This window comes from Oratosquilla oratoria, chromosome 4 (assembly GCF_046742065.1).
Source record: "Oratosquilla oratoria isolate Oo_2021 chromosome 4, ASM4674206v1, whole genome shotgun sequence".
Lineage (NCBI taxonomy): Eukaryota > Metazoa > Arthropoda > Malacostraca > Stomatopoda > Squillidae > Oratosquilla > Oratosquilla oratoria.
In genome coordinates this window covers 39,963,913-39,991,479 of record NC_134780.1, presented here as the reverse complement: position 1 = coordinate 39,991,479, position 27,567 = coordinate 39,963,913, and the positions used below count along the sequence as shown (strand labels likewise).

At 39.3% G+C, this 27,567-nt stretch overlaps 2 protein-coding genes across 2 annotated transcripts; one reads left to right on the top strand and one right to left on the bottom strand.

The window, feature by feature from the left end:
* Positions 1-1,246: 1,246 nt before the first annotated feature.
* LOC143024793 (uncharacterized) lies at positions 1,247-17,318 on the bottom strand. Its single transcript, XM_076183992.1, has 4 exons — positions 16,329-17,318; positions 10,241-10,384; positions 4,484-5,848; positions 1,247-2,186 (listed from the first exon to the last, which is right to left on the bottom strand). Exons 1-4 carry the CDS (start codon positions 16,786-16,788, stop codon positions 2,140-2,142), a joined length of 2,016 nt encoding a protein of 671 aa, XP_076040107.1. The 5' UTR covers positions 16,789-17,318; the 3' UTR covers positions 1,247-2,139.
* A 209-nt stretch (positions 17,319-17,527) lies between these two features.
* Positions 17,528-26,164, top strand: LOC143024797 (eukaryotic initiation factor 4A-III). The gene is made up of 8 exons (XM_076184014.1): positions 17,528-17,704; positions 22,573-22,775; positions 23,058-23,231; positions 24,468-24,649; positions 24,820-24,958; positions 25,381-25,548; positions 25,648-25,831; positions 25,937-26,164. The coding sequence occupies exons 1-8, from the start codon at positions 17,563-17,565 to the stop codon at positions 25,951-25,953; spliced, it is 1,209 nt and encodes a 402-aa protein (XP_076040129.1). The 5' UTR covers positions 17,528-17,562; the 3' UTR covers positions 25,954-26,164.
* The last annotated feature ends 1,403 nt before the right edge of the window (positions 26,165-27,567 follow it).

Below are 27,567 nucleotides of genomic sequence, written 5' to 3'. Positions count from 1 at the left end.
AGGAAGTGCAATAAGTTAATGTTTAGCTTGGCCTACACTTTACTATCACATGTGCTCTTTCAATTACTTATACAGCTGCTACTGACAAACATCACGCACATTCTGGCTACAAACAGGAATGAATGTGATCTATTGGTTTTTTCAGGACTTTATTAATAATGTGGACTCCAATGGTCCCATTCAGGATGATCTTTATCAGAGAAAGACTCCCAAACTACCTTGTTGGAAAGAAAGAAAGAGCTAAGAAACTGCAGAGCTGACAATATAAATGCATAAGTAGGACTGCAAAAAATGTATCTTGAACCTGAATATGCCTGAAACTGTGAATGAAGTACAACTGCATTTGCCTCTGAAAGCATAGGATATAAATATACGAGTGCATCTGTTTCCAACTCGAGAAAATCTCCTGCATATGATCAGTTCCCAACAAATCTTTATGCCAAGAGTGAAACTACATTAGTGTCTTTATTACTTAAAACACAAAAACTTACATACGGGAGTAGCTTGTGCAATTTATGCTGTGACTCATAAGTGTGACTACTTGTGTCTTCCCTGCTGTTCAATCTGCATGCTTCCATGGCTTGGGGTTAATAAGATCCAAACCAATACTGTGGTGACCTTCTCGGGGCAAATAGTTAGTCAGAGCCTAACAAAATATTTCCAAACTTAAAAAACACCCTTTTGGACTACATTGCAGATTATTTTTACAAAAGGTTTTCACAACATTAAGTTATCCCTCAAATACACATGTCATTTCAAAGATGCACACTCCAGAATAGATAACATAGAATACTAGTATTTCAGAGAAGAAAGTTTCAGGACACTTGGCACCCAGCACTCTGCTAGGGCCAGCTGACTGAGGCACCTGGCACAGATCAAGCCAGGTTTAGAAAAGGCACAAGGATGTTGCGTCTCAGTCAGTAAGGCAACCATAAGAAAGAGCAAGAAGCAAACGGCATATAAAGCTGTAAGTTGCTTTCCTAGTCAAGGCTTCACTGTACAAGTAAAATAAAATAGGCCATTCGGGGAATGTCCATTGTATACCAATGACTGGGCTGGTGATTCTGTCATCTTTACATCCACCCATTGTATCTCATGCATGCAATACACATGGATAGCATCTTTATACATGAACTGGTTGTTCTGAATGTCCTGTCTCATTCACAAGAAGCACAATGACACAAAAATGAAAACTTACTCTTAATGCACCACACCATAACAAAGCAACCACTATAACCACACAAATATACACTATGACTGTCATTCTATTCATTTAAAAACAAAAGAAAAAATACACATTGGACTTTTTTATTACATACACACACATCTATACAAATCTCTTTAAGCTTTCCCAGTCAGTCCTCCAAATACATACACAAAACACACACACTCACACATACATACCTTTTATATCCATACATCCCCTAAATCAGTATGCAATGGAAACTCCCCAACTCCAAGAGGTAGCAGAGTCATGTCTGTAACGCTTGAGACAGTTTCTATTTACAGAGCTTTATGGTATTCTATGTGTATTAGTAAATACAGTAAATACATACAGAGAATGAAGACAGAAACAGGAAAGTGATCTACGTTCAGTAGCTATCAATATATCAATATAGAGCTGGAAATTTTTCTACCTATAATATTAATATATCAATATAACTGGTTGAAACCCCACACATGTCGAGATCAATTTTGAATACAAGTACAGAAATGCTGTGATGAAGTATCAAATGCAAAGTTGGTTATCACTTAATACAAATATTGAAGATGCATTCTTACAGCAATTAAGTTCAGTCCTTTATTACACAAATCCTGACCTGTTTGTACACCTTAGTTTGCTCCCCTATTGCAGCAAGGCATTGCTTACCAAACATCATCACTACATTTCAGCATTACATGTGATACAAATTTACTGTCACAAAGAACATGGCTTCATCCCATATCTATACAAAAATAAAATGCATTGTTACTTCTAGTGTTTCACTGGAGATTTAAATACAAAATACTTTCAAATTTTGTTCAAAGGTATACAAAACCTTAAATCTAGTCGTACTGGTACTTACAGCATTATCATTTTATCACATGTTAATTTTGAACCTTACAAGTTACATTAATGCCACTAATGAAGAGGAGTGACTATTTGCCAGAACTGCTTCTTGGCTTGGACAGATTGAGGGGAGCATCTGTAAAGAGGAAAAGAAAAAATAAATAATCAAAACAAGCTCACACTGCAGGACTACATAAGGCTTATTTTACTACAGTGTAAAACAAAAACATTAACAGTTCCATAATTATGCTCTTGTGTTTTTTAAACACAGTGCTCTTCAGTAATCCAATAATCCATACAATTTTCAAATTTACATTGGTGAATGGGAAGGAAAAGGAAAATGTTAATTCTAACAAGCTTCTGACAAACATACAAGGAGATACATAGATACATACATATACCAAGGGCTTTTTTCCCCTTACAAAGGAGATAGCCGAAGTCAAAAGGCATAATTCCACTTCCATTCACCATCCTATTTTCTTGGCTCCTCCCGGATGACAGGTCATCCCTGTATCTCTCCCACTGCCCTAGGTCAGAAGCAATGCAGCAAAACACAGCACATCCACAACAAAGCCACTTCATTTAATCGGCAACCCCCGTCCCCTTCGGGCTACATCAAAATATCATTCACACATAACCACTTCCTAACCCCCCATCCCCACCCACTCCCTTCCATGCATCACAGCATCATTCATACATAACCATTCTCCACTCATCCCTATCTTGTCTTCTCCCTTCCTTCCCCAACAGACATCCCCTCTTTCTCAATACTCCCCTTTTCTCAAGGACAGACACACAAAATCTGCAGTCATATATGAAGTGGAAGCAGTCTTACTGTGTTGTAGTGTGGAGAAGGACATGGATGACCCTTCATTCATAATATGCCAAGATCAGTGGGGCTTTAAATGGGTTTTAATGTGGGTGAGGCACATGGAAAGAGAAAAGAGAAAGAGAAAAGAGAAGTAAAGCATAAGATAACAGAGGCAAAAAGGAGAGCAGATGTGAAATGGGGTAAGAGTATAACAGAAAATATTGAAAGTAATAAAAAGATATTTTGGAAAGAAATTAAGAGAGGAAGAGGAGGAGAATCAAGTACAGAAGAAATGATAAAAGGTGCAAATGGAGAGATGATAATGGAAGAGACAGCAATAAGAGGAAGATGGGCAGAGTATTTTAGGTAGTTGCTAAATGTGAAGGAGGAAGGTAGAAGGTAGTTCCAGTGGGAAGTGCTAAGAAAATGGCAATGATGTGTGACAAAAATGGAGGAGAAATAAGGAAAGATGAGGTGAAGGCAGTTGTTAAGATGATGAGAGCAGGTAAGGCACCTGGGTTGGATGGGTGTCATGCAGAATGTCTAAAAAAAAAAAGGAGGTACAGTGATGGTGGACTGGCTGGTGAGGTTATTTAATGTTTAACCTCTTAATTGCGGGACAAAATCTCGCGGGCAGCATTAGCTGTCAGACGTACGATGTGTCGTAATAATACTTGCATCATAACATATAGTCACCGCTTATATCGATCGTTCTCTCTTTCACCCGTGAATTTTGATAACCATAGAAAATGTGATGAAGACAGTTTAGAGAGTATGTCATTATGCAGGGGCAACTACAATAAATATAATCAAGACGCCAATATGGCAGCCCCGCATATCCACTTGCTCCTCATGCCGCCTACGTATGCGGCACCGTATGGAAGTGGTTAAGAGAGGGTAGAGTGCCAGAGGACTGGAGGAGTGCCTGTATAATTCCACTTCACAAGGGAAAAGGGGACAAGTGCGAGTGTAGTAGTTTCAGAGGGATCAGCTTGTTAAGTGTAGTTGGAAAGGCTTATGGGACGGTTTTGACTGAGAGGATTAGGAGAGGAACAGAGGGAGTAACTGGCAAGGAACAGTGTGGGTTTAAGACAGGTAAGGATTGTGTGGATCAGATTTTTGTGGTTAGACAGATATGTGAGGCAGCTTTAGGAAAGAGTAAGGATGTTTTTTGGGTCTTTATGAATTTGGCAAAGGCTTATGACAGTGTAGGAAGGTATTGTGGGAGGTATTGCAGATATATGGGATAGGAGGAAAGCTGTTCAGGGTTTTTACAAGAGTAGGAGAGCCTGTGTTAGAATCGGAATTAGAGAGAATGAATGGTTTGAGGTAAATGTGGGACTCAGCCAGAGATGTGTTTTGTCATCCTGGCTGGTTCAATTTATACATGGATGGGGTGGTGCGAGAGGTAAATGCAAGGGTAATGGAGAAAAACCATGATTGAGTCTAAGCATAAAAAGGCAATATTCTCCAGGATCTATCATTTGTCAAGTGAAAATTACATATTGGTATTTGACCAAAACAGTCTTACTAGACTAAATCGTTTTTCCACAAACATGTGTAGCTAGTAGCTACCCACACTAAATGCAGTACAATTAAAAATAAGACACACAATGACCTACCTTGTGGAGGGGGTGAGGGCACTGGGGACTGTGCAGCCTTGTGTGGAGAGTGTGCACTGCTCAGGCTCCATGGAGACATTCGATGGGGACTTGGGACATGGGGCATGTGGGGACTGGTAGCAGACGGAGGAACTTGTCCACTTGGACCATGACTCGATACAGCGGGTTTCGGACTTGGGGGATATGGAGAAGTACGGTTGGGAGTTGGTGGGCGAAGTAATCTATGAACTAAAGCCTGGTTGGGATTTCCATATGCTGGGACTGGTAGAGCAGAATGCAGTAGATGATGGTATGGATTGGCTGCAATGGCTTGGAATGGGTATGGTCCAAGTACATTTGCCATGGCAGCTGCAGTCATTTCCGTTGTAGGTGCTGTAACTGGAGTGACAAAGCCAGAATTGGCAGCCAATGACTGCATCATTAGCCTTGGATCTGCCAGATATGGGAGAAGATACGAGTTAGCCAAACTACTGGGGGTTCCATAGCGACTAAGATCTAACCGTTCTGCTGCCAGCTTATTGAGGTCGTGTGCTGTGTCATTTCGGTCCTTGGATGCAGAATTGAGCTCTGGTCTATCCATTCTCTCTGGTCGATCAATAATCTCCGTTTTTAAGACTGGTGACATTGGATTAACTCCATCTTTGACTATACTGGGCTTTGGAGTCACACTGGATTTGGGTTCAGGTTTCAATAAAGTTCTTAAAAAGGAGTCTGCTTTTTTGTTGGCTGTCTCCCCTTTGAGGATAGAATCAATGCTGTACACTGATGATGCTTGAGAGCTGATGGCACTTTTGTGAGAGGTAGCAGAAGAGGAGGATGAGGAAGGCGAAGGAGAAGCCACCGGATATTCTGCAAGATGTGAACTGACACTAACACTATTGGAGGCTGCTGCATGCACTCTTTTCCTAAGCAGGCTGTGTTCACTATCTGTCTCCATCTGCCGTAGATAACGTTTCCTGGGCGAGATAAAGTTGGGATCCACATTCTCTACCAGAGTCACAATTGGTTTCTCAAACAAGCCATGGATTGTTACACTTGTCTCTATTTTGACACCCCGTCTCTCCCCTAACATCTGTATTCTTCCTTCTAACAAACTTCGTCTCTCCTGTGCACTTTTATTACTTAAATGATTTTCCTTCGTCCTCTCAATCTGGACTAAAGAATCCAAGGAACCCATCGGTCCTTTAATGCTCTTATACGGATTCCGTCTTCTAGTAACACCTCGTCTAAGGCCACGTACAGAAGGAGACACACAAACACTAAAGGATAAGAGCTCTACCAATACAGAATTAGGTCTTTGTGTGATGCTTTGCTTTCGGATGTGGTCAACTGCCCATGGAGAGGAATTGACAGATGAGGTGTCATCTGGAAGAGAAAAGAAAAACAAAAATCAGATTTTCTGCAGCTGGTCATATGATTACAAATTAAAGTATTGAAGTGAAAAGACAAATAGAAGATAAAAATTTAACATTATTTTATGAGTGAAGATTAATCTCTGATAATAAAAGAATGATTCATGACTGATCCACACAAATTGTTTGTCCCTAAAATATTGACTCCATAAAATTGATGTGGCCAATACTCCATATGGAGCACAGTTGACAGATATCTCCGGCAGTGTCCAGAGAATCACAATCTCCAGATGCAGGTAAGGAGGTTCATAAGTTATGAAGATGTGGCTATGAGATGAGTGTCTTTTATGTCCATCTTGCAGGACCACCACAAGAAGGTACCTATCATAGAAACTTGCAATATCAAAATGATAAAAGACATTCATGTCATGTCAACTTCAGTTCCCTATGTACTGATGGCCTATAGATGAAATCTAGCTTATTCACTTAAAATGTTCTACTTATCTCATATTAGTTTAACTATTTCTAGGAATCATATAAAACTATTCTAATCACTCTAGTGAACTTGTATTTTTTTGGCATACATACAATTATCAACTGATATACTTCCATGGCTTCCTTCAGCCTCTATATAAAGTAGTTGGCCACAGCAACTGGTTTGACCTTCAAATTTTGTCAAAATTGATAGAGATTTTGGGCCCAGCCCAGAAACTTGAGTGTCAACCCCTTTGGGGTTGAACTTCCAGGAGGTGAGGGTATTGACAGGATCTCAAGATGGGCAGCAGGAAGATGACAGACTCTGACATCCATTTTGTAAGATCACCACATGCAGGTACCCATAGTTAGTCCCACAGACTACACAACAAGACAAAGTCTAATATATACATATACAAAGCCCCCCCCCCTTACAAGGGAGGTAGCCAAAGTCAAAAGGCATATACCCATTCCCACCCACTCCACTCCCTTTCACCACCCCTCCCTCCCTCCTTCTCATCTTGGTTCCTCCTGGATGATTGGTCATCCCTGCATCTCACCCATCACCCCGGGTCAGAAGCAATGTAGCAAGACACAGCAAGGACACTTCATTTAATTGGCAACACCTCCTCTCTGTCCCCTCATGCAGAAACTTTGAGGATGGGGGAGAAATCCCTTTGGGCTGTGTCAAAATATCATTCACACATAACCACTCCCTAAATACCTCCCGCCCATTGCCACCCACTCCCTTCCATGCATCACAGTATCATCCATACACAACCATTCTCCACTCATCCCTAACTTTTGCCTTCTCCCTTCCTTCCTCAACAGACATTCACCTCTTCCTCAACGCCCTTTTCACTCCATCCATCTCATCCTCCATTGACCCCTCATGTTCACTCCCTCCACCACTGCCTTCCAAACTTCTTTTACTAATCTTTCTTCACTCATCCTTTCCACATGTCCAAACCATCCCAATACTCTTTCATCAACCCTATCTGCCATTTCCTTTTTCCACCCTTGCTCACCTCCTCATTTCTCACCATATCCAACCTTGTAACCCCAACCACACTTCTCAGACATTTCATATCAAACACATTTAAACTCTTCCTCTCTTATGTTCCATGTCTCTGCTCCATGCAGTGCTGTCAGCACAATCACTCCTTCATACAATCTCCTCTTAGCATTCATTCCCAAATGTCTATTTTACATTACACTTTTTAATCCCCTAAGGCACTTACTTGGTTCTCTCAATCTACAATCTACCTCCACCTCCACTCCTCCCTTTCCCACCACATGTGACCCCCAAACCAAGTATCTAAACTTATCCACTTCCTTCAGCCTCTCTCCTTTAATGCTTACTTCCATATTGCTGCCATCCTCTCCCCTTGTACATCTCATCACCTTACTTTTACACACATTTACTTTCAACTTTCTCCTCATGCACACCTTCCCAAACTCCATCACTAACTTCCTTAATCCCTCCTCTGATTCTGCCACTAGCAGTGTCATCAACTAACAACAACTTGCTTACCTCTCACTTTTCTCCATTTTCTTTAATTATCTCCAATCCATTGCATTTACCTCTCACACCACCCCATCCATGTATAAATTGAACAGACATGGTGACATGACACATCCCTGGCATAGTCCCACCTTTACCTCAAACCACTCGCTCTCTCCATTTCTAATTCCAACACAGGCTCTACTACTCTCATAAAAACTCTTGACTGCCCTTGACAGCTTTCCTCCAATACCATATAGCTGCAAAACTTCCCACAGTGCCCTCCTGTCCACTCTGCCATAAGCATTTTCCAAATCCACAAAGCCCCCCCCCCAAAAAAAAAAAAAAAAAAAAAAAAAAGTTTACTCATATGTATGCCATACCACAAAAATCTGATCCACGCAACCCTTGCCTTTCCTTAACTCACACTGTTCCTTACCAATTACTCCTTTTGTTCCTCTCCTAATCATCTTGAAGAAAACCTTCCCTATAAGCTTTCACAACTTCACTCAATAAACTGATCTCTATGAAACTACTACGCTCACATTTATCCCCCTTTCCCTTGTCAAATGGAACTATACAGGTACTCCTTCAGTCCTCTGGCACTCCACTCTCCCATAAACAAACATTAAACAACCTCACCAGCCAGTCCACCATCACTGTACCTCTCTTCTTCAGACACTGCATGACACCCATCTAACCCAGGTGCCTTACCTGCTCTCATCATTTTAATAACTACTTGCACTTCATATTTTTCTTATTTCTCCATTTTCCTCATCCATATATAGTGAAATACAAAATATAATAAAAAGACAAATTACACTAATACATAAAAACATACTTTCTCTAACAAAATATGAAAAAAAAAACAGTAAATATAACTGTTTAATCATTTGAGAAAATCTTTCCTCTGATCACATATATGGCACCAGTATGATTTCTACTACTCATTTTTCCCCTACACCTCCATAAGGGTTATTGACAGCATATGGGACCAACAAAAATTATATGCAAGTGGTCGTCCAACAAAAGGGATATCATAGATAACTATCTCCCTGCCATGCATCTTCAAAACTCCTCATCACCCTTCCCTTCATCTGAGATGCAAACACTTGGTCTCTGGACTGAGCCCAAGAGCTCTATCAACTTAAACTCTTTTCACATGCAGAGATGACAACCAGTGACTATTTCCCCTCCTTCAACTAAGGTGAAATAGAAACTGTTCCACACTTATGCAACATAGACAACAATCAATTATCATTAAATGCATAAATGTTATGTAGTCAATACTTTAGAGATTTCACCCATATATGCAAATCATAGAGCATTATTTGTATTTTGTCGAAGATAATCAGCACTTCTATCCTTGGGGACCATATATGACATCAAAGAGGTGGAGTCATAAAAGTGGTATGGTGAGATTTAAGAAGGGCAGTAGAAACAAGTGATAACAGAAACTAAAAGAATATCAGCATTCTTTTCTGAGTGGAGATAAGTCTCCAATCAGAAAAAATGCTGCATGACTGGTGCATACAGTTATCACTGAAGTCTATAAAACATATTGTTCAAACTTTATTCAGTCAATACTGATTGGTCACCAATATTTACTTCTTTAAATCTCTCCTTTGCCATCCCTTTGGCACAATTATTGTCTTCATGGATAAATGTGCAGGTTATTGGAAATAAATTACAATACATCCACTCAAAGAGGAATGCTCATCACCTTTGTTTTCTATTCCTTTTGCCACCCTCGTTTACTATAATTGTAACTATCTATTTTTCCTAAACACCCTGTGGCAGTGGACAATACCAATGCTGTTCTCTGTGCATGTCACAAAATGTGGCTAAATAAGTTAAAATGAAGGAACTAGAAATCTCTCCTGTTTTTATACATATATGCCACATTAAGTCAGGCCAAAAATGTAAATGTTGACCGAGATATCCCCCTTGTACATATTTCACAGGAGGGGTGGGTAATGTTATTTTTTGGTGTGGGTAGTTCCTTTAATTCAGCTACCCCCTTATAAGGAAGGGTCCCTGGTACATACATAATCCACTGCATACCTACTAAATTCTTCTGCATTTTCTTGAATTTCCCAATACTTTTAATTCTAGATTTCCCCTTTAAACTGATCTTTTTTTTCTGTTCAATGTGTTCTTTAATGATCTGACAACAATTATATCTTAAACACTATCTTCCAGCCATTAACCCTTTCCATAGCATGAAGAACTTGTTTTATTATGGATGTCAAAATTATTCCATTCACCTGTGTGGTACCCTTTGGCAGTGAAAGGTTGATCATCTAAAGGGACTTACAAAGGAAGAGGTCCTTCTATTTTTATTATGATTAATATTAGATGATTCTAATCAGAAGTGATTTCCTCTTGGTAGCAAAGGGGTGAATGCATGGGCTTCATAGAACTCACCTGAATGCGTTGTGGGTGTGTCATGGCGGAGAGGATGATGAGGTGTACTTGATGGGGGTGGCCAGTAAGTTTTACTCTTAACTGGTATCCATCCACCAGTTCCCCCTTCACTACGATGGGACAACTCCAGCAACAGCTTTCCATCTGTAACACATTTTTAAAATTTCAAATATAATCTATATTACCATACAAGATAGAAAGAGTAACTAATTTTTTTTCTAGTTAAGTACAATTCAATAACTTAACAAACATGCCCAGCTCATCAGTAATAATGTAAACATACATACACCAACACACCCTTTCCTTTCTTATACGGGGGTTATAAGTGTTGCCTCAAGTTTTGCCAACTAGAAACTTGCATTCACACAGCAACTAGCAATGTTCCTAGAGCCCATACATATGGTCATGGTTACATTTCAATCAACCCACTGACCCAGCTCTACCTTGCAAGAGACCTGCAGTCCTCTAGAAACCAGCTATGGCAAATTATTTAGCCCACAAGTCATTCAGTAGAGATTTTGTGTTGATATCTGGAGTGTGTGTGTGTGTGTGTGTAGGACTATGTAGTATTAGGTGCTATGTCTTTTGTGTGGTGACTGCATCTTAGGTAACTGGTGTCTGTCATCTGGCTGATTCTGAATGGGAGGTAGGTGATGTAAAAATAACATAAAACTCAATAAAGGATTACCAAGCAAAAGAAGGGCTGAAGAAATAATTTTGAGGATTAAAACCAAAGAAAAAGATATGTATGCCAGAGACAAATAACAAGATAACACATGCACTATCCAAGAGAATGAAATGGAATAATGATGTATACAAAATGTTGTTGTCAGAACACACTTGAGGAAAATTACTTAACAAAATTATAATATACTTCTGAGAGAAGACTTTAATTGTAGGGAATAAATTGGGAGACATAGGAAGCAGGTGGTAATAAAAAATTGCAGGGTAATACTTGATTAAATATTGTATTGGAAAACTCAAGGGCCCAATGACAAGTAAGAGAATTCAATCCAAAATAGAATGAAACCTGATATTATAGAAACTTTGAAATATATGTGCATAAGAAAAAAGTGACCAAGTAACATTTTAATTACATTTGGCAGCAGGAGAATTAAATCTGAGACACAAATCACACAGACAAGGCAGATGCAATATTGGGAAGACAAACTTCTTTGGTTAGAGAAAATTAAGAATCAAAGTAGGAGGAATTCATAAATGCTAATGAGATTGAAGAAATACAGAAGCATATATAACAAGAGTGTGGACAAATTTGTTAAAGGCTGGAAAAGAAATACCAGTTAAAAGACTGAAGAGTAGGAAGAGGAGGAGGAGGAGGGGAAGAAAGAGAAGGAAAAGAAAGATGTCATGGAAAAAGTGGAAGAAGAGTGAAAACAAAATTAGAGGAGTACAAAATGGCTTGAAGTCACTATACTAGAATCTCCAGAGAGGGTGAGAACTTTGAAATGGGTACTAGTGATAAATGCAAAGATGAGCCTAAAAAGTTCCACAGATTTGTCAACAGTATAATATGGTGCTTGATAGAAGATGGGAGTATAAGAAGAGGCATCACCACAATCTGAAATAATGAACAGAAGTTTCCCATTTTTAGCAAAGAAAATCATCCCGTAGAAGAGCGAAGTAGACAGTAATATTGAATTGTATGAAACAAATGTAGAAGTATTGGTGTCCATGAGCCCTCTACCATATTCAAATTGATGGAATAGCTGATCTTAGAAAGAATTAGAGCAGCAACTCCACTATCTCATTGTTCACAAATCTCAATAAATACCGGAGGGATTCAACAAGAATGCACCTCAAGACAGAACTGAAATGGTGACAATGAATATAAATAAGGTTTCTGACAGTCCCTAGACACACCTTGTCAAAAGACAGAAACTGTCATACACAATAATGACAAAAAATGGTTGACAAACCTCCTGGTGAGCTGAGAATGCAGTGTCATAATACAACCATCCACAATAGTGAAAATATTGCGTATTAAGTCACCCAAGGAGAAACACTATTACCAACACTATTTAATCTATTCACGAGTGACATCCCCATTTACCAGGAGTATAACATTACCTATACCTATATCAGCTCAAAACATAACATTAAAGCTCTCACCTACACAGACCCAGATCATAACACTAAAGCTCCCACCTAAGCAGAGGACCTAATAATCAATTCAGGACTCTTTGAGAAAAAAAAAAAAAAAAAAGTATATATATATATATATATATATACCTCATGAAGCAAGAACTATGGACAAGACAAATCAGAATGTCAGTAACCCCTTAGAAATCAGTGGTAACACTGCCAACCCCAACCATCATAAATCAAAGAAGTACCCAACAGTCACATTAAGTGGCTAACCTCTTCCACTTGACATGCAAAACCCTATAATACTGGACCCATTTTTTTTCATAAATATAAGATCATCAGTTCAAATATAAATTAAAGACCATAGATCAATCAATCTCTTGCATGAAACCAGTGGTTCCCAGGTAACCAGTAACGGTAGCAGAAAGAAGCACCTATCACCAAATACAAACATCCCATATAAACCATGCCTGACTTTGCATTCATAGCATAGTATCTAACAATTAACAAAGTACACTTTACAAACAATACAAAATAGAGCATCAAAAATAAAAATTGGTTGCATTAAAACAACCCCACATGAACATAAACACTCAGGAATCAAAATTCTTCCTACAGAGCTGCACATGAAAATGACAAGTCACACAGTTGTACTCAAGAGCCCTCAAACCCTCCCACCCATGACACTAAATCACACTTTACAGGAACCAAGTCTTTGGTATATATTTACATATAATCAATAAAATTAAGTAAAACAAACACACACACATCCATATAACCTCTTATAAGAAGAAGAAGAAGAAGAAGAAAAAAAATCCTACACTTATATCGAAGTGGGTAAAATTTACTAGGAGGAATTGTACATACATACTTACATATACCAAGGCCTTTTCCCCCCTTACAAGGGAGGTAGCCAAAAAGGACAAGGCACAAAAACATTCCCACCCATTTCATCCCCGAAAACACTCCACACCCCTCCACCCTCCTTCCCATCTTAGCACCTCCTAGATGACGGGTCATCCCTGCACCCTGTCCACTGCCCTGGGTCAGAAGCAGTGTCGCAGGACACAGCACATCCACAGCAAGGCCGCTTCATTAAATCGGCGACCCCCCCTCTCCGTCCTCCCATATAAAGGAGAGGACCAGGAGAAATCCCTTCGGGCTGTGTCAAAAATTTTGGCTCGCACACACTACCTCACCCCCATTCCCCTGTCCAATCCACCTCATGCATCACAACATTTTCCATATACAACCATTCTCCATTCACCCCTGTCTTCTGTCCTCTCCCGTCCTTCCTCTACACACATTCCCCTCTTCCCCAAAGCCCCCTTCACCCCATCCATCCATCTCATCCTAGGACGTCCCCTCATGTTCACTCCCTCCACATCTGCCTTCCATACCTCCTTTACTAGTCTTTCTTCAATCATTCTTTCCATGTGTCCAAACCATCCTAATACTCTTTCATCCACCCTATCTCCCAGCTCCCTTTCCACCCCTGTTCTCCTCCTCACTTCCTCATTTCTCACTCTATCTAGCCTAGTAACCCCCATCATACTTCTCAGACACTTCATCTCAAACACATTCAAGTTCCTTCTCTCTTCCTCTCTCATGTTCCATGTTTCTGCTCCATACAGTGCTGTTGGCACAATCACTCCTTCATACAGTCTCCTCTTAGCATCCATTCCCAGATTCCTATTCCTCATTACACTTTTTAAACCACCAAGGAGGAATTGTGGCACAAATAAATTTTGGAGAGGGTCAACTTGACCCATCGCTATCTTGGCCCTTCTACTCAACCAAATCAGCTCATCTACCCAACCTCGATCTGCCATGTATATACTCTACATGTCATGATACTTGAAATACATGATTAATCGATACAAGTATTTATTTATCCATTTTGATGATACTTTAGTTGATATTTAATTTTCCACAAGATATTTATGGAAAACAAGATGGAAATCTAGCTCCCACCAGAGATAGAAGCCCAGTGATATGTCTGGCCCAACAAGATTGTTGAAATCCTGACGATCACTCATCAATCATGTCAGCATGCATTATGTTCATTGACCACATCATTGTCAACACTAACATATCAATCTATGTTGAAATAATGTCTGCTACAAACAACAAGTACAATGATATCAGTACAATGCTACCTGCTAATTGCGGTGGGCTGAATTGGCATCCCTGTATAAGCAGAAATGGTATGAATAGGCCAAGTTGGCAAGGGACCAATGGTAAATTTTTAGAAGTGCACACCAACATGATATAGTAATAGAAAATCAAATAACAATTTTATAAATTATGATACATCAACATATATGTTATTCTAGGCTAAAAGCTATTAACAAACATAGCTGCTTTGACTACTTGAGGCATCATGTTTGTTTTGGTGGAGGCAGAAGTTGAAGAAATTAAAGTATGCTAAATTCATATATTTTAGCCTAACCAAACCTGCATTTTGTAATGCATTACCTGTAATTCTAGAGGTCATCAGGCTGTCATCGTCGTCTCAGACCTCCAAATTTATCAAAACAATAATGGCATCTAAACTAAAGAAGTCTGCAACTTCATTTGTTTGTTTAGAGCATTTAGCAACTGTTTCTATTATTGATTTCCACCAAGAATAACATGGATTATGTTGATTTATTTTAATTTACAAAATTATTATCTAAGGTATTATTTTAGTTGTGCACACCCAGGGCAGTGGACAAGGTGCAGGGATGACCTGTCATCCAGGAGGTGCTCAGATAAGAGGGAGGGTGTGGAGTGTATTCAGGGATGGAATGGGTGGAAATTATTTTATGCCTTTCCCTTTTTGGCTACCTCCCTTGTAAGGGGAAAAAAGCCTTGGTATATATATGTAGGTGATGTTAATACAGCATTAGAAAATCAAATTTTAATTTTGTAAATTATAATACATGAATGTAATATGTGATTTTCTCGGCAGAAAAAAAGCTACAAATCTACTAACAAATGAAGCCACTAGGATACAGTCCAGACACCATGTTGTTGTTTGTCCAGTCCAGTCACTGTCAATTAGATGATGGTTTTCACATTGTGGAATGGGTGTTCTCCAACTCTAGGTGATGTTAATCAGCACTATTACAAAGACAATAGGGTTTCCTAGGACTTTTTGAGAGAACATGGGGTTCTGCCATTATCTATTAATTGCCCAAGGTACAATAATAATCAGGCTGTCAGCATCCATGATGATGATGACCTGGATGATCTTTAGAATTTGAGGTACTGAATTACTAAATATAGGTTAGGTTACATAGGTTAGTTAGATTAGGTTAAAATAGATGAATTTACCCTTTCATTTCTTCGACCTCGGCATCTATCAAAACAAACATGGCGTATTATTCAACTGCCGCAACTTCATTAGTTAATAAATCAGTTTTAGTAACTTTTTTATTATTGGCTTCCGCCAAGAAAATTGCATATTATGTTGATGTATTTTATTGTTATTATTATATATTATGTTGATGATTTACAAAATTTATAATTAATTTTCAATTGTTATATTGCATAGGTATACACTTCTAAAAATTTACCTTATTTTTCTATTACTATATCACGTAGGTGTACACTTCTAAAAAAAATACAGGGCCAATTTGGCTGGCAACCTAAATTTTGCCATTTTTCTATAAACAAATTAATAGCCACAGGCACCTTAGCCAGGGAATTCCCATTTGTTGTCTCAATAAGCTAAATAATTTAATTGGACTGGGTTTGCTGATCATAAATTTATATCAGAGATATGGTAATTACCAAAAAAAAAATACTACTGGTTTCTTGCTCTTATATAGACGCATTCCCAGAGCTAAGTATTATAGATATTTCTCCCATGATGATGATATATTTACTACCTTGCTACTGACAATCATAAAGTTACATTATTACTTTAAAACATTTACAGCTAGAACTGATGACTATTATACATCACATAATAAATAATTCTATGAAAAGGTCTTACCTCTAAAGAAGGTTAGCCTCCCTCCTCCTGGTCCGCCCCTGCTCCCCTCCACTTCCACACCGCCACTCCCAGAGCCACTTTGTGGAGTGCCGGGTTTGCTGTCACTAGATATTGGCTTAGCCTGCATACCCCTGACTTCTGCCCCCGGCCCCATACTCACATGTGTACTTCCAGACGAAAGAGATGGAGTGGGGGTCGGGGGGCCAGACATAGGAGGGGAGGGGGCCTTACTATCTAAGGACAGAGTTGGGCTCTCTGCCTTGATTCTGATAGTAATAGGAGGTGTGGCCGAAGCCACGAGAGGCGATCTGGAGGCATTGGGTGGGGACGGTGGAGGAGAGGCGGCTCTTTGCTTGACACCTTCTGTCATTATGGCCAGTGCCCCATCCAGGCCCGCCTTGCTCATCCTGACACACACATTTGTTGCTGCTGCTGCTGCCACCTGGCTCTGATTCTTCATGGCCTAAAAGCCTACTTCATCTTGAACGGCCAATGTTATAACTGGGTCAAGACAGGCCAAACCGAGAGACAGGATATACTGCCTATAAGTTTAACGGGTTGACAAGGCAGGCTTGGTACGCCTCACCTCCCTCGCCTATTGAACTGGGACACATCACTATAATGAACCATTATAACTCATTTTTTTAATTCAATTAACTTTTTAAGACACGTATGTACATTATGGAACACTCGAGCACCAACTGATATTCCGAATAGATTTATAAAATAGTGTAGAAAAATTAAGTTTACACTTCACACTTTAGCCAAAACATTCTTTCATATTTTGTTCCGTTCCGAGTTCCTAGATTTCATACCGCAGAGATGCTTGCGAACTATGGAAAACTGGAATTATTTTATGTGGTTGTTTTCTTCCATACGCAAATTACATATTTTGAGAGCAGCCTTTAGAACACAGTGATTCGAGAGCAAGGGAAATCATGGAACTTTTTCACAGTTCACGCACTGCTAATTTTTCTAGTTCAATGGCATAACATTTCTATGAAACATTCTATAGTACAAACTTATAAAGTTATATATTATATTATGCAACAAAAACTCCTTAATATGTGTGTACCCTATTATCAAAATATTATTTTCTATTATACGACAGATATATACTTGTGTCTATCATTTATTTATTGTCGTAAAATCTCATGCACCTCATAGGTAAAGACGCCGGTTCGTTCCATGACGCCTTGTTTCTGAACAGAGGGACAGATGGAAACAAGTCGCCATGACAGAAGGACGTCCAAGACGGGTTATACCCGAAGATTTAAGCAATGTGGAGTTTGATACTAGTGAGGGTGTTGAGGTTATCCCAACCTTTGATAACATGGGATTAAGTGAAAATCTACTAAGAGGCATATATGCGTATGGTAAGCGTTATTAGTGTTTGTTTACTTCATGCGGCATGTTATGATTGCCTTGGCATTGGATTGGATACTTTCACTATATGTCAACAGTACGAGGGCTGTCAAGATTTTAATGTATCGATAGTAACTTGAGAAATAGTTAATTACCTCTGTTCTATAGCTGTTGTAGAGTTAGGTTTGTGTGTGAGCGAATTGCAAGTGAATATTGTGTTAATGTAGAGTATACGCGTGTTGTTATACTGAGATGCAGATTTCTTTTTGGGAGTTCAGACTTAGAGCTGTTTGGAAAATGCCCGTTGATCTCTTTCATATGGTATATTTGGTTGTAGAGTAAAAAAAAAGTCATTAAATGCATTTGTAGCAGATGTTGTATTCTTACAAGTTGATTTTTCCACTGGTATCTCCATTGAAGATCAAGGACACAACTATGTACAGAGAAAGTTTAACATATGAAATGATTATTTACTGTTTCACCGAAGTAAGAACAATGTGTAACATTTATAGGATTGAAGGAAAAGTGGAGCAGGTGAGCACACAACTTAGAATTTGAGTTTTAATCATTAACTGGTTTTGCAAACTAGTACTTCTTAAGAATTTTAGTTACGGGGTGAAATGCAAGTCAATTAACGGAAGAATGAAAGAGAATATGTTATTGTCTTTACAATAATGAATTCACCTTATGATATCTAGTGCAACTTGCTTTATTTAATGTTTTTAGCATGTAAGTATTTGAATCAATTGGACAATCTGTTGTCCCTGATGCCTCTTGCACTTCTGCAGCCTCCAGCATTTTAACTTTTGATAAATTAAGATTAGAGTATTCCTACCGCATTTTAAATAAAACCATGTTTGGATGCTGTGAGCGGTTTTAGCCATGGCTCATTTTACACCATATTTGAATGACCTTACTACATTCACACAAATGACACTTTCTTACACATAGAAGTAAAAAAATACATCAACCTGAGAAAGTAGGTAAACTACCAGACTTAATAATCTCTAAGTATCAACTCTAGATTGAATGTTTTCAGGGAACTGGAGGATGGTATTAATATTGGAAGTATTAGTTGGGACATTTCTGTGAGTTCGGTAGAAAATTGGTGTTGGCTGGATTCAGTGATATTCCTGTTGACTTTAGGATTATTTCTTTATAGTCCATTTTCTCCTGTGCTCCAGGATAAACTTATACAAAACCTCCACCCATTTGCTTGATCCAGTGCTAAATCTTGATATATTCTAAACACTTCTATGCTCTGGCATTGTTCCACTCCACGGTCTTTCAGCAGGCTTCCTTCCTGAAATCTCTATTTCCCTTCCCATCCTCTGCACAAGAACATAAGAATGGAGGAAATTGCAGGAGACCATAAGGTCTAAACTAGGTATTCTCCTCAGTCTTTTCACAACTACATTTTTTTTAATACATCAGTCCTTTCCTCTATCTCTCAAATAGTTCTGAAAACTCCTGCTCAAATCCTATTAATACAAAATAGTTAATATATACTAACTCCCATAGAACTCTATTTTTTAGTATCTAATTGCTGTGGTGAACAAGAGTGGACTTGATGCAAGACCCCAACAGTTACGGGATAACTGCCAACAACCTTTGGCCAGGCCCAGAGGTCTATCAAGGATATATGATGTGTTAATTTCTGAAAATCACAAGTGTATGACAGTTTAAGGTAAAATGTCCTATTTCCTCAGTGGAATTGTACCTTGGGCAATGTGATTCTGTGCTGGCCATGTCATAAAACATGATTGTGCCCTGAATGCAAGCATGAAATTATGGTTCTTGCTTCTCTTGGGAGTATGTTGTAGTAGTGATAATATATGGGGAAGACTGGCATTTAAGCAGGTGTTCTTTTGGACTGCTTTTGTTTGTCCTGTTTTTCTCATTGTTTTGTTATATCTTGTGAATGTGTGTATTTGTATCTTATGGGAAGGGGAGCTATGCTTGTGGTGTTCTCTCTTTGTATCTCTCAATATCTAGTTTGCTCTTAAATTCGTGTATAGTTTTTGCACACACTATTGTTTGTTCCAGTGTGATTCACCATGGTCTTTGGATCAAGTGTTGGACTTGTGATCGACAGCTATTTCCCTCCCGGAAGAGAGCTCAGATCTTATATATGAATGTGTGTGTGTGTGTATATATATATATATATATATATATATATATATATATATATATTAAGGAGAGAGAAAGGATGATGCTTAATAAATGAAGACAGTTGCATTTTGTCATATTAATCTTTGTGTAAAAACAAATAGGATCAAAAGGAAACCTAATAATATTCAACAAATGTAGCTTTCCACTGAGTCTGTGAGGCATATCTAGAGGTGAATTGGTTGTGGCATGGTGTTGTCCAGTTGACATTGACTTGGCATTTCCAGATCTGACCTTGACACACTTTCTCTGGGTACTGCACTCCACCAGTCCAGTTTCGTATCAGGTTGCATGGGTTAATTTATAATCAGATGTGTCCCATAGCTATATGTTAGTAATTGTGGGCTTTGTAAATAGTATCCCATAGGGATATAATTAACATGTTCAATTGTTTGGTAAATTTTTTTATTATTCCAGCCAGGGTTTACTTTTTCTCCAGGTTACTGTTATATAGATTTTAACTGGACAGCAAAGTTTATTGTATAGATTTTATATATCTGATTGGGTGAAAGCAGATACTGTTTTTGTATAGTTGCACAAAAAACAGATACCAGCTAGTATTTACCCAATTAAAGAAAAGGGTTTGACCCCATCTCCCCAGTAATCAAACTTGGCAGTAGATTTGTTCATGGTTATAGCTTGGACTGTCCTGTGGGTTGTGCTATGACTTGATGTGTCTGAATGAGGGGTATTCTTCTTTTTCTTTTCCATTTTTTGAAGATAGACCAGTTTAGATTATTAATTGCCTCAACACATCACAAGCAGTTTATCATGGTATGGTTACAACAGTAAATCCTTGCTAGGTTGGTACCCTGCTGGCCCCGAGTATCATGAGATGTAACAACAATGTGCCATAGCTGTGAGTCATCTGCATCACTTCTGGTCAATTAATAGTGTCTTGTTCTTTGACATCCTATGCACCAGAAACTCCAAACATCCATATACATGTGGAACAACAATGATGACAACACAACCCAGATGCTGCTCCACATTTACCAAATCATTCACTCCCCATTCTTGATACTCACATATGTGAAAAAAACTACTCTTCCATACATCTGCAATGTATTCTATAGTCTTACGACCCTATCATATGCCTTCTCCAAGTCCATGTCTTACTACTGTCATTTTGAGTCTGTTTGTGATGAACCATGTGTTGAGTGTATCAAGGTATGGCTGGATTATTTCTGCAGCTTTGTCTGTGTTACGATGTGTGCATGTGATTGTTATGTCGTCTGCATAGGATGAGATTTGTATTTCTGAGGTGTCTGGTGTGGGTAAGTCATGCATGTATAGATTAAAGAGTGTGGGGGATAGAACAGAGCCCTGTGGTACTCCATTCTTAATGTTTCTTATGTGCGATGATTGGCCATTATATGACACGTAAGCATTCCTACCTGTCAGATAATTGGCCAGCCATCTTTTGGTGTTATTGTGCATGTATGTGTTATATATTTTATTTGTTAGGCTGTGGCGGGGGATAGCATCAAAAGCTTTACTAATGTCTAATGTTATAAGAAGTGTTCTGTGGTGGGGCCTATCTGAATTGATGCCATCTAAAATTCTTTGTGTGAGGTTTATCAGAAGAGTTTGTGGAGTGTAGTGGATCATACAAAACAAAGCCCTAAAACAATTACAGGCTGCACAAATACAACACCTACAGACCATTTACACCATGAAACAAAAGTCCTCAAAGTCAAGGACCACCTCGACATGAGAGGCACTTAAACACTTGCTGCAGCCACCACAAACACATCACACCCGCTACACTACATAGCAGAACACCCACACACCAAGAAACATTAAAACAACACCCAAAGACCTGTATCACACACAGATACTCTCTTTTCTTCCTCCACAACCACCAAATACCAGCCTCCGGAAACATATTCATATCACTCACCGCTCCATTAACACACTGAAAGACAACACACTGCTGCATGCCAGACCCCCTGATATCCACCCTTCTGAATCCTTTCTTCCACGAAAGGACAGAGTCCACCTGGCCAGACTGCGGTGCGGCCACCACTTCTAAGCTACCAGAAGAGGCTGGATGACCGCATTGTGAACAGCTGCCCAGGATGTAACACTTCACCCTATACCATACAACACATAATGGAAGACTGCATTATACACAATCATGCATGCAAACAACACAACATACACTCTATAAAGGATTTGTGGGGAAAACCCAGTTTCGGCTGTAGCATTCCTTGGGGAGACAGGACTGCTCGGACAGACAGTCTAGGGAACGACAACAACTGCTGTCATTTCATCTGTCTGCACTTCCTCTCTTAAACATGCATTTCCTTTCCAAGTTACTCCTATTCCTCTCCTAAGCTTCTCAATTAACACACCCATATCAACCACACACAACCGAATAATTTCTCTAAAATTACATTTATATTAGTTTTCCCTCTTGTATAAGGAGAACTACACACCCTTTCAATCCAGCAGAAGACTTCATTTCCTTAGATACACACAAAATAACCTGACCACTTAGGTGGCAATGTCTTTTGGATCTCTCTTGAAGTAAGCCTTGGACTGATGTTTGTATTGTATTAGTATGAAACTTTTTATGTCACTGGCTGAAAGAAATAGGTGCAGGGGAGTGGTTGCTGGTATTCAGCTCTCCATGAGGCCAAATGAAATGAAGGAAGTTAGAGATGATTCATTTTTGGCATTAGGTAAATGTTACATGTTTCTGCAGGTTTTGAGAAGCCCTCGGCCATCCAGCAGCGTGCCATAAAACCAGTTATCAAGGGGAGGGATGTCATTGCCCAGGCACAGTCTGGTACAGGGAAGACAGCCACCTTCTCTATATCCATCTTGCAGATGCTGGACATCAGTGTCAGAGAGACACAAGTTCTGACTCTCTCTCCGACAAGAGAACTTGCTGTACAAATTCAGAAGGTTTGTGGAAGTTGTTAGAATTTTAATTGAAGGATTTAAATTGTATAATCTTAGATTGACATAATGTGGTTAGCTTATATTTTCCTATTACACAGCTTTTCACATGGTGTACTACTTATTGATATATTCAAAGTCTAGTTGTTTATGCCCTTGTGCACACAATAGAGAGTTTATTTAGGTTGGTAATACAAAAGATAGTATTGTTGCTGTTGCCCTTTGCCCCTAGCATAAATACTGCAAATTGTTGTAAGAATATGGACTACAATTTTGTCTTTGTTCCAGGTAATCCTAGCTTTAGGAGATTACATGAGTGTGCAGTGTCATGCTTGTATTGGGGGAACCAACCTGGGAGAGGACATCCGGAAGCTTGACTTTGGACAGCATGTGGTGTCAGGAACGCCAGGCAGGGTCTTTGATATGATCAGGCGAAGAACACTCAGAACACGATCTATCAAGGTAACTTGATAATATTTTTTCATGCATCATAATATTTTTTCATGGTGATGTAGGTGTCCTTCAAGCTAGAATCAGGGTAAAGAATCAATATACTTATGCAGAAGTCTGTAAGATCCAGACCTGTTTTGGTAATTGCCAAGCTTGTTTTCTGTCCATCATTTAGTCTGTTGTCTCAGGTAGCTAGCAACACCCACTGGATTGCCCTGAAGGATCTCTCAGAGAATAAATATTGTGTTGGCTGGGCATAGCTAAGATAGGTCAATTTCTGTGGGTAGGTCTAATTTCTATTAGGATTGTTTTAGTGCTGGATGCAGTCACATGTGTGGTTCTTGTTTGTATTGGGGGGGATTATTCTCTTGGATAAGTTGGGAGATAGGGTTTATGAAAGCATATTAGGATGATTTGGACACATGGAAAGAATGAGTGAAGAAAGATTAGTAAAGGAGGTGTGGAAGGAGTGAACATGAGGGGTGTCCTAGGATGAGATGGATGGATGGAGTAAAAGGGGCATTGGGAAAGAGGGAATGTCTGTTGAGGAAGGACAGAAGATAGGGGTGAATGGAGAAGGGTTGTGTATGGATGATGCTGTGATGCATGAGGGGGAGTGGGTGGGGGATGGGGGGGTGAGGGAGTATGAGAAATAAATTGACACAGCCCGAAGGGATTTCACCCCATCTTCTCCTTTTCTGCATGAGGGGATGGAGGCGGGGGGGTCGCTGAATTAATGAAACTGCCATGCTGTGTCTTGCGACACTGCTTCTGACCCAGGGCAGTGGACAAGATGCAGGGATGATCCATCATCCAGGAGGTAGGAGGTGCCAAGATAAGAGGGGAGTGGAGTATGTAGGGGATGGAATGGGTGGGAGTGGTTTCTATGCCTTTTTCATTTTGGCTACCTCCCATGTAAGGGGGGAAAAGCCTTTGGTGATGAGTTGTGAAGAAATGTAGTTGGTCTGGGAGTGGTTTTGTGATTTGGGTGAATGTTTTTGTGTGGTGTAGGTAAGTTTGTTGTAGATATTTAGTTATAAGTAGCATTCAGTTGCTTTTATCATGTGTATTGCATCAATAATAGAATTAGGTTATAAAGGAAATTTTTATCAGTAAGTCCTTTGCTTGGGGTACTGTCCAAGCAAATTCCAAGAGGGAAAGTTAATTAACATTACCCTGAATCTGTTTTGATTGAACTGTACAATTTTTTCAATTTTATGATATGGGCTCTCTACTCCAATGTTGCAGATGTTGGTGCTGGATGAAGCAGATGAGATGTTGAACAAAGGGTTCCGGCAGCAGATTTACGATGTTTACCGTTACCTACCCCCTGCCACGCAAGTGGTTCTAATATCGGCCACACTTCCCCACGAAATTTTGGAGATGACCTCAAAATTCATGACAGACCCAATTCGTATTCTTGTGAAACGGTATGTTGCATTTTGTTTCACATGTTGATTCAGTTGCTATGTGATTCTTAGCACATTAAATGGTCATTATTCTATGTGCCTTTGTTTTCACTGTTAATATGAAACTTCACATGGTCTTTCCTCTCTCCACATTTTATGTCATGATTTAATATGTAATTTTCTTCCTCTAGTGATGAATTGACATTGGAAGGCATCAAGCAATTCTTCGTAGCAGTGGAGCGTGAGGAGTGGAAATTTGATACATTGTGTGATTTATATGACACACTGACCATCACACAAGCTGTCATCTTCTGCAACACAAAACGAAAGGTCAGTATAAGAATGCTTAAAGGATACATAAATGGGCTAGGGTACGGCTTGTATTTATTTGGGGAGAAGAGTATAACAGCCAACTCAAGGGATTTTGAGTATGTAAAGAAAATGGATGTGAGCAAATATCCTGTGGAGCTACTTTGTGTGGGAGAGGTTAATCAAGACTGATTTGACCAGTTACTATTGGAGGTTGATAAATAGGTTTCAGTGGGTGTGGAATGGTTTTGTGCTTATACACCCAATCCCTTTATATATAAAAAAAAAAGCCCCTTAGTATATATATATATATGATACTGAAGGGGAGCTGTTCAGTTGCCATAAAATTATATAACCAGATCAATGATAAATGGGCTGATGTGGCTGGATACAGAAAATTCTCACTAATGTGAAATCTCAACAACTTTATTCCTGTTTTATAGGTGGACTGGTTGACTGAGAAGATGAGAGAAGCTAACTTTACTGTGTCATCCATGCATGGTGATATGCCACAAAAGGAGAGGGATGCTATCATGAAAGAGTTCAGATCTGGCCAATCCAGAGTTCTCATCACGACTGATATCTGGGCACGAGGCATTGATGTGCAACAGGTAAAATGTTTGTATGGTTGGTCTTGGTGCCTTAACTCATTGTTCAAGATTGTGTGACATTTTGGTGTTGCTTGGTCATGCATGATCTTATTTTTTCAGGTATCTCTTGTCATCAACTATGACTTGCCCAACAATCGTGAGTTGTACATTCATCGTATTGGTAGATCTGGTCGGTTTGGGCGGAAAGGTGTGGCAATTAATTTTGTCAAGAATGATGACATTCGTATTCTTCGAGATATTGAACAGTACTATTCAACACAGATTGATGAAATGCCTATGAATGGTAAGATAATTGTGATGTTTTCGTTTGTAATTTTTGGAAGTTAATTTGATGTTTGAATTGGAAGATAATCTCCATGTCTTGCTAATATAATTTTTATCTTTCCAGTTGCCGATTTGATCTAAGAAGAACACTGGTTGAATTGTTATTTTGAATATAAGTGGAACATATTAGTTTCCTCAAAGATTTTATTTATCAAGGTGTGCACTGATGTGAGGACCAAAGGGGCATACTTACAAAGCACCCTTTACTATGTATTTGGTATACCCTTATATTATAAAATGTCTTGTCTTTATATTTGACTTTGTACAATGTGTACATTAAAATTTAATACAGTATTGTTTCTTGGTATCCTTATTAATAAATGTCAATTCATTGCCCCCAAGAGTCTGTTGTAGAGACTCGCAGCTCTTGGGGATAGAAAATGAGTACTTTCAAGATTTAAAAGGAAGTAAAAGTAATGTAAATAAATCAGATATATTTATTGCCTTTGGTTCTCCAAAACCCCTGCTTTAGTTTATCCATGTTATAGAAGATTGCTGCCTGAGTGGGTTAGGGCATCGTTACTTGTAGTGAAGGTTGAGAGGATGACAGTTCAAGCCCTGCTACTGGTGAAGTTGAACCAAGGGCATTTTTCATTAAAGTCCTCTGTGAGGGGCACCATCCTACCCTTCAGATAGGAGGATGTTTGTGATGTTAAACCATTTCATCATCAAAATACAATATGACAAGTATCTCCCACTACACATTTTTCTGCCTTTAACATGTACATGAACTGCTCTTGCTGTGGAAAGGGTTATGTAGCTTTACAACTACCCTTCATCCCTCACAAAGTACCTTTGAAGCTCTCCAGCCTGCATTTTTGCCACACAAATCCACTTTGTATCATCCAAACCTCTGTATACTGTACACCACCTTATATTAGCATCTTGGCAACAAACGGACCAACAAGGCAACTTGAGACATTATATAAATGTCCCCACCCAATTACCAGCAGCAGACTATAATGCCCCTCAGTCCACACAAGTCAAAAATACTAGGAGGAACACCTGAAGAACCACTACAGACAATAGAGGTGGCCGAAGTCAAACCATAAATCCATTCTATCCCATTTCATCACCACTGCTCCCTCCCTCTTGACACCTGGATCATGGGTCATTCCTGCATCTTGCCCACATGCAGAAAAAGAGAAGACTGAGAAATCCCTTCAGGCTGCATCAAAATACCATTCACACATAATCCATCACCCACCCACTCCCATGCATCACAGCATTATCCATACACAATCATTCTCCACTCACCCCTATCTTCCTTCTCCATCAACAGATTCCCCTGATCCACCACTCCATCTGTTTTGTGGACACAAGTGCCCCAACCAAAATTCTCCTCCCTACCACAGATAACACAACAGAAATCCAATCCATTCGAATCCGCACAGGCAACAAATCAACACTGACAATAGTTAACATGTACATTCCCCCCCAATCATCCCCCACAGTTCCAGACACCTTCAGGCCTCATTTTAGCCAACTAGCCTCAATCCCCAACCTGATCATGGGTGGAGACTTCAACGCCAAGTCGTCTGCCTGGTATGTCAACAACCCTGACACAGACAGAGGGCTTGATATACAGACTCAGTTTGACTCATTGACTATCATGCCACAGACACACTTACACCAATTACAAAAGAGCTAACTGGGAAGCTTTTACTGAAGAGACAGAACAACATTTTGAAACAC

What these genes read in the sequence shown, in the direction of transcription:
- LOC143024793 (XM_076183992.1), bottom strand. Translation starts at nt 16,788, where the DNA reads ATGAAGAATCAGAGCCAGGTGGCAGCAGCAGCAGCAACAAATGTGTGT. An exon ending in GAGGCTAACCTTCTTTAGAG is followed by an intron (nt 10,385 to 16,328) that starts GTAAGACCTTTT and finishes AATGTGTTACAG; the next exon opens with ATGGAAAGCTGTTGCTGGAG. An exon ending in GCCCTCACCCCCTCCACAAG is followed by an intron (nt 2,187 to 4,483) that starts GTAGGTCATTGT and finishes TCCTCTTTACAG; the next exon opens with ATGCTCCCCTCAATCTGTCC.
- LOC143024797 (XM_076184014.1), top strand. Translation starts at nt 17,563, where the DNA reads ATGACAGAAGGACGTCCAAGACGGGTTATACCCGAAGATTTAAGCAAT. An exon ending in TCAGAACACGATCTATCAAG is followed by an intron (nt 23,232 to 24,467) that starts GTAACTTGATAA and finishes CCAATGTTGCAG; the next exon opens with ATGTTGGTGCTGGATGAAGC. An exon ending in ATTCGTATTCTTGTGAAACG is followed by an intron (nt 24,650 to 24,819) that starts GTATGTTGCATT and finishes TTCTTCCTCTAG; the next exon opens with TGATGAATTGACATTGGAAG.